Genomic DNA, 7,944 nt, shown 5'->3' with positions numbered 1-7,944 from the left:
GTCTCTCTTTCCTGTTTTCGGTGAAGCTCATATGACTAGCATGAGTCTGGCTCCAATCGCACAGTCCCATGACCCCCTCCCTGTCCCAGTAGCAGACAAACAGAAACACCATGGACCTCGACCTAATTTGAACAAGAGTGTCCATTCAAGTCAACACAAGCTGAGAGAAGAGACGACGAGTGTGTCCCGGTGTGCATGTGTGTTTGTGTGTGTAAAGAGAGGAAAGGGACAGAGAGGAACTCATAGAGGGAAATCTAATTTGAGGGTTATATACGAATTAACATTCTATTTCTGTTCCATTTAGGGGTTGGTGGAGGGGGAAGGGGTTCTGTCTCATTTCCTCTACACACCATTGGAGGCTTCTCCCCTATCTTCCTCTCTTGGATTTCATTCAATGGAATCCCAAATATGTGCACGGGGCATTCCGAATATAATACAGCGAGTGATTGATAGAATTCCTCAATTATCTCTCAACCGCCATCGCTCATTGCTCATCCACCCCTCCAGAAAGTCTCGACGTGCCGAAAACACAGTTTGAGGCCTAACACAAGCTAGCTCCAGACCCATTCCCGGCCTGTATGAGGGCGAGGTGTGAGGACTGAGGAGGATTGCGTGTGAGAGGAGAGACCAGCGGGTGAAAACAGTCTCCCACAGAGTCGCCATAACCTGACAATCTGAACCGCGAGCAGCTTTTATTCTCTGTGGTTCACTTTCCCCATTTTCTTAAAACAGGTTTTTTTTCTCCCACAAAACATTTTCTTAACTGAATACAGTACATAACATTTCTGTGCAGGTTTTGGAGGACACAGGGCAGTTAGTACCACCACATAATGATGCTTTCTGGGAGTGCTGAGTGGTCCACTTAGGGCAGCAGCAAATGGGAATTAGCTCCATAAAGAGTATAATTACAGTTTTAGTAGCAGAGGACAGGACGGAGCAGAACGTCGAGCTCAGAGGGGAGGCAAGGCTATTTTTGTCTCGCTTTCTTTTCAGAGACGTATAATGTAGAATCTCACGGTGCTCTTTCCGCTATGGGGGGGAGACAGGACTTAATGGCCCTTGAAATGAAATGCCTCTCCAACTTCAACGTGACAGTGGGAGAAACGCTGAGTGGTGGTGGTGGAGTGTGTGTGTGTGTCTACAGCATCTCTCTCTCCTCCCTCTCTCTCGCTCTCTCTCTCCCTCTCCTTCTCCCACTCTTCTCAGCAGGGGGCAGTGTTGACTATTCTGTTAATCTTCTCTCTCCCCAGGAGGGACGGAGGACGCCAGAGAGAACCAGAGAGAAGGAACAACAAAGTATGTCTAACTGTCTCAAACTCTTATGGTACATAGTCAAATCTGACCCTTAAAAAAAGTATTTCGTAAGTGTTTCGGTCACAGACAATAACATAGGGTATCTTACCTCCTCATATCCCAGCTGTCTTTGCTTCAGACCTGCCCGGAAACAAAAGACAGAAAGCATGAACACTTGTTATTAAGAACACTTGTTCTTAACTTGGATAGAACACTTGTTCTTAACTTGGATAGAACACTGGTTAGAACACATGGTTAGAACACATGGTTAGAGAACTTGGATAGGACACATGGTTGGAACACATGTATAGAACATTTGGACCAAACCATAAACTTTAAGATCCTGTGTTACAAGGATGCTACAATGTCTACTGCTGTTATCGTGCTTTATAATCCTGAATTCAGCTGAAGATTTTAAGTCCACTGTGGTACAATTCTGTAGCTGGGAGATTCTAATGGAATGTGAAAAGTGGAGCAGAAATGTCAAATGAGAGAGGAGTGGAGCAGGGAAGGAAGGAGAGGATGAGGAGGGAGATGATGAGTGACAGGAGAAAGAGATGAAAATGTGTGCGTGTGACATGTGAGTGATGATATAAGTTGGGGAGAGAGAGACAGATAGAGAGCCAGAGACACAGAGAGACAGAGACACCTAGAGACTTGGAGAGGGACACAGAGAGACAGACAGAGACACCTAGAGACTTGGAGAGAGACAGACAGAGACACCTAGAGACTTGGAGAGGGACACAGAGAGACAGAGAGACAGACAGAGACACCTAGAGACTTGGAGAGAGACACAGAGTGAGACACAGAGAGAGAGACACAGAGAGAGACACAGAGAGACTTGGAGAGAGACAAGGAGTGACAGAGAGAGACAGAGAGACACAGACAGACGAGGAGAGAGACAGAAAGAAAGACACACAATGACCGAGAGAGAGAACTTGGAGAAGAGTCTGGATCGGTAGCTCGTTCTCATAAGTGACAGTCAACGTTTGCAGGAACATGACTGCTCCTTATCTTCTAAATGGGAAGGCTTCACTGTACCCATCAAGACAAGACATATATGTATAGCAACACATATAGTATGTAAACAGAATAGAATACAGTAATATAAAACAATAATTGTTTGTCAATTGATCATATCAATTTGATATGGGAAATTATTGAGGGTATAAATGTATGTTGTTGTTGTTCATATAAAAGCCACATCTATAAAATGGACACATTGGATGATTAAACCCATACAAACATGTTCCAGTATAGTTCAAATATATTTGTCTTGGAAGAATACAGTACAGCTGGCACATTGCCTTATCCAACTAACTACAATTCCTCTTGGCTCAGCATGTGCAGCCATTGACAAAGTCAAGTTATAATTAGATCGGGTAGAAACTAGGAATGGCAACCAGGAAATGGAGGTCATGATCTGAGCAGTATAGTAGAGGACATCGTGGAGTATGGATGTTCTGGGATGACTGACTGAAGGGCATTAGTAGAGGACATCGTGGAGTATGGATGTTCTGGGATGACTGACTGAAGGGCATTAGTAGAGGACATCGTGGAGTATGGATGTTCTGGGATGACTGACTGAAGGGCATTAGTAGAGGACATCGTGGAGTATGGATGTTCTGGGATGACTGACTGAAGGGCATTAGTAGAGGACATCGTGGAGTATGGATGTTCTGGGATGACTGACTGAAGGGCATTTGACTGAGGTGAGGTAAAGTAGGCACCATAGAAATATAATTCCTAGAACGGAGGCCTCCCGAGTGGTGCAGCGGTCTAAGGTACTGCATCGCAGTGCTTGAGGCGTCACTACAGATCCGGCTTCGATGCCAGGCTGTGTCACAGCCGGCCGTGACCAGGAGACCCACGAGGCGGCACACAATTGACCCAGAGCCGTCCGGGTAATGGGAGGGTTTGGCTGGCCGAGATGGCCTTGTCCCATCGTGCTCTAGCGACTCCTTGTGGCGGGCTGGGTGCCTGCAAGCTGATTTCGGTCACCAGTTCGGTGTTTATTCCGACACATTGGTGTGGCTGGCTTCTGGGTTAAGCGAGCAGTGTGTCGAGAAGCAGTGTGGCTTGGCACGGTCGTGTTTCAGAAGACGCATGGGTCTCGACCTTCACCTCACCCGAGTCCATAGTTGCAGCGATGGGACAAGACTGTAACAACCAATTGGATATCATGAAATTGGGGAGAAAAAGGGGTAAAAAAAAAAGTTTTTTTTTTATGAATCCCAAGAACGGGTATCCCCATTCAAGTCAATGATGCCATGGTCTGAGGTTCTATGTCTGTTCTAGGGATTCTATTTCTATGGCATAGGTATTTTTCTATGTTTAGTGACCCATGGAGAGGTTGTGTGTGGAGTGGTATGTCCAACCCTCTCACCACTTCAAGGTTAGGATATTATATTATTGCTACTAGCTCTGCCTTGGTACAGCACGTCACTGCAGTCAGGGTTATTTTTGGAGGAGAGATGGAGGCACAGAGAGACAGACACTCATGCGCCATCACACCCCGAGCCGAGCCCACCATTCACCACCTACCCTCCTCCCTCCATCTCACCCTCATACAGACCCGTACATACATAGCCCTCATCAGTATTCCTGAGGCAGATCAGAGCAGAGTAGAGTGGGACCTAACTATTGGAGGTGGACAGTTGTCACAGGCAGACAGGCAGGCAGGCAGACAGGCAGGCAGACAGGCAGCCTCCAGGCAGCTGGTTAAACCACTACCCACTGGGAGCAGCCTGGGGGGCCTCAGGGCCAGGCAGGCATATGTGCACCGGACGGAGCCACTGTAGCCCTCCAGCCAGGTCTACCAGACAGTCACATTCAGATAGACATCACACAGATAGACATCACACAGGTACAGCTTGAGCGGTTCAAAAAAGGTGCAATGTTGTCTATTGTCCAACTCACCCAGGGGGGAGTGGTGGTATTGAGGAGGGGATGGGATGTGTCAGAGAGAGAGAGCGAAGCGGAAAAAGCACACATAAACACAGATTGGATTCTTCAAGAACCCACTCCTCAATGAATTGAGGTTGAGGCATTTTTGGGTGGAGTCGATGTGTCATTGATGCTCTTATACTATTTCCTCTGAGCTCTATTGGAATTGGAATGCCCTGTGGCGTGTCCCTCTCGTAGCCAGTCTTATAGGTTAGCCTACACTGGAGCTTTGGCCGTGGCACTTTCCTCTATAATCTTACCTCTGGCATACTATCATTGTGTGTTGTGTGGGATGCATGGAAAATGGTACAAGTAAGTAATGATTCAAGACATGAGTAAACACGTAAACACGTGTAGAAGCAGTGTACAAACACACTATCAGCCTCTCTGAATAGTGTAGAGTTAGTCGCTCGTTTGGACATCCAGTGAGATATGCTCCCAGGCCAAGCAGCTGAGCAGTACATCCTCCTGATACCAGATCTCTCTCTCTGACAGAAATGTGCAAAGCACATCCGAGTCTCTTCAGATTAGAGAAAAAACAACTTCCTTGTTCAAACTTACAGGGCAAGAGAGAGTAGGAACACCGGCTGTCCTGTCTGTGTACAATAACAAAATGACTTAGCACAGTTGCAATTCAAACCACACACAACCAATGTGGCGAAAAAAACTGGTTGGAGGACGTGCCATTGAATTGGCAGTGAGCCCTTACAGATTTGCCCTGAGTTTTTTTAGAGGACTACAGAGCACTTACTTTATTTTGTTTACACTGCAGCTGTGAGAATGATTAATTATTCATCTCCGTGTACAGAACCACCAGCATCCTGCTTTCCCAGCACTATATCTACCGAGTGTATAACAGCACTATATCTACCCTGAGTGTATAACAGCACTATACCCACTCTGAGTGTATAACAGCACTATACCTACCCTGAGTGTATAACAGCACTATATCTACCCTGAGTGTATAACAGCACTATATCTACCCTGAGTGTATAACAGCACTATATCTACCCTGAGTGTATAACAGCACTATATCTACCCTGAGTGTATAACAGCACTATATCTACCCTGAGTGTATAACAGCACTATAGCTACCCTGAGTGTATAACAGCACTATATCTACCCTGAGTGTATAACAGCACTATAGCTACCCTGAGTGTATAACAGTACTATAACATTATAACTACCCTGAGTGTATAACAGCACTATATCTACCCTGAGTGTATAACCGCACTATATCTACCCTGAGTGTATAACCGCACTATATCTACCCTGAGTGTATAACCGCACTATATCTACCCTGAGTGTATAACCGCACTATATCTACCCTGAGTGTATAACCGCACTATATCTACCCTGAGTGTATAACAGCACTATATCTACCCTGAGTGTATAACAGAACTATAACAATATAACTACCCTGAGTGTATAACAGCACTATATCTACCCTGAGTGTATAACAGAACTATAACAATATAACTACCCTGAGTGTATAACAGCACTATAACTACCCTGAGTGTATAACAGCAATATAACTACCCAGTACCCATCCCCCCTGACAACCTACCTCCCCTAGGAACTGGAACCACCTGCACCTTGATGCCTTAGCTGTCTACCTTCCCTCCCCCTGACAACCTGCACCTTGATGCCTTAGCTGTCTGCCTTCCTTCCCCCTGACAACCTGCACCCACCCTGGGGGAGATGTGGGTTACCATCTCACACCTCTCCCATCTTCTCTTCCACTCAGCGAGAAAAACATCTGCTTCTTACCTCCTCCTTCACCTCTCTCCTCACCTCTTTCCTCTCCCACTTAGCGAGCAAAACACCCCTCTGCTCCCACTGGGGCTGCCTCTCCTCCTCTCGTCTCCTCAGCCCCTCTGCTCCCACTGGGGCTGCCTCTCCTCCTCTCGTCTCCTCAGTCCCTCTGCTCATCAGCATTTTTATGCTTTATTCAATAAGCCGTGGGCTTCCTAGCTGCATCTGCAGATCAGCAATATAACTTGCCAGTCCATGCCAAGCTACTGACGCTTGTAACAGTCCAGTCCCTAGGGGTGCCCTCATCCCTGGAACAAGGCAACATACCATACTACAACATCTGACCCTGTTCACGAGCTGCTGCCTGTCATTACCTGTAGAGTGTGTAAGGATAGTTGTCATGCCAACAAGTTAGGTATTGTGTTCCCTAGGTAACATACAGTACATTCCCCATGCAGTGTATCTTGGAATCTGGCATAGTACAAAGATGGAACACAATAAGCATAGCAGGTTAATACCAACGAGAACTCTGTAAATACTGTTTGTGGGTATGAGAAAGATTGAGCAAGCACTGTTCGATCCCCTAACCGGACTGGAGTCAGTGTGGTACTGTTTCTAGGGAGGGTAGGTTCGCCTGATACTCACCCAGGCGATGGAAAGCCTCCGTGGCTGCATGTCGTAGGTTCTGCATCCCAGCGTTGGTTCCTGCCTGCTGGTGCTGTGGAACTGCTATAGAACCTCACTTACACCCCGGGCATCCTTAGAACTGGACCCAGCTAGAGCAGCACTCTCACTTCAGTCACAGCCCCTCCTTGTCTTCAGCAACCTAGGATGTAAACAGCTTTAGCAGCACAGACAGGATTTTCCTATTTTTTCTTATTCCTCCTTCTGCCTGAAGGTGCTCTTGCCTCTATTACTCTCTCTGTTTTGCTCTCTTCCTCTCATGATATTGCACTGTATCCTCCCTCTCTCTCCCTCCTCTCTCCCTGTCTCCCCCTGCTGCCAGTTATTCTGCTGCCTGTGAGACAACATTCAATAGCCAATCAGTGGCGTCAGATAGGAGACTCTGCCCAGTGGAGGAGAGAGCCAGGGCTGCCCGTGTGTTTTGAAAGGTTGGAGCTTGAGTATTGTGTTCAGGGAGTCACTAATGTGTGTGTGTACTGTGGGCTCCTGGGGGCGGAAGTGAGCCACACTTTTGATCATCTTCATTCCAATAACTCAAGCATAGATTGGTTTTTAAAAAACATCTAATTTAGTACACAGAAACTAGAGGCCATGGGTAACTTGGTCAAAAAGAATGTCACCAATTGGCCAGTAGTCTCACTTACACCCTCCTATTCACCGACCTGTTTGACCTGGAGGCTTGAAATGTAGGTGTCTTTCCTCGTGCTGAACAAATTTGCGTCAAGGACCCATAAGGTCCATCAGGATAGATTTTCCTCCATCTTGGACATTTTGGAAAACCTGAAAAACAAATTCCCGTGACCCATAAGTCCACAGAACACCAAGTTTGGTATGTAGGCCCCGTGGTGCATCACTAAAACACTTAACTTAGTTTGAGAAACACTTGGTTGGTTAAGAGATGGCTGAGTGTCACGCCTTGGTCTTAGTATTTTGTGTTTTCTTTATCTATTTGGACAGGCCAGGGTGTGACATGGGTTATTGTGGTGTGTTTTTTGTCTTGGGGTTTTGTGGGGTGTCTAATTAGTCTATGGCTGCCTGAGGCGGTTCTCAATCAGAGTCAGGTGATTTATCGTTGTCTCTGATTGGGAACCATATTTAGGCAGCCATATTCTGTGAGTGTTTTCGTGGGTGATTGTTCCTGTCTCTGTGTAATTGTTCACCAGACAGGCTGTATAGGTTTTCCCGTTCCGTTTGTTGTTTTGTATATATATAGTTATTTCATGTATCGTCTATTCTTTATTAAAGAACATGAGTAACCACCACGCT

General features: G+C 46.4%; 1 protein-coding gene across 4 annotated transcripts in view; it reads right to left on the bottom strand.

The window, feature by feature from the left end:
• The window catches only part of LOC118370216 (cyclin-dependent kinase 15), a 29,514-nt gene that overhangs the window by 17,874 nt on the left and 3,696 nt on the right, over nucleotides 1–7,944 (bottom strand). The window contains exons 2-4 of one of the 4 annotated variants that reach the window (XM_052499171.1): nucleotides 7,341–7,458; nucleotides 6,640–6,820; nucleotides 1,403–1,434 (exon numbers count right to left, since the gene is read on the bottom strand). In XM_052499171.1, the coding sequence (XP_052355131.1) occupies nucleotides 1,403–1,434; nucleotides 6,640–6,685 (78 nt within the window). In that variant the 5' untranslated portion in view covers nucleotides 6,686–6,820; nucleotides 7,341–7,458. Of the gene's footprint in view, nucleotides 1,336–1,402; nucleotides 1,435–6,639; nucleotides 6,966–7,340; nucleotides 7,459–7,944 lie in introns of those variants that run through there. The other 3 variants (XM_052499170.1, XM_052499172.1, XM_052499169.1) reach the window with 3 other exon arrangements.

The sequence above is a fragment of the Oncorhynchus keta genome, chromosome 37, assembly GCF_023373465.1.
Source record: "Oncorhynchus keta strain PuntledgeMale-10-30-2019 chromosome 37, Oket_V2, whole genome shotgun sequence".
NCBI lineage: Eukaryota > Metazoa > Chordata > Actinopteri > Salmoniformes > Salmonidae > Oncorhynchus > Oncorhynchus keta.
This window is presented reverse-complemented; position numbering and strand designations above follow the sequence as displayed.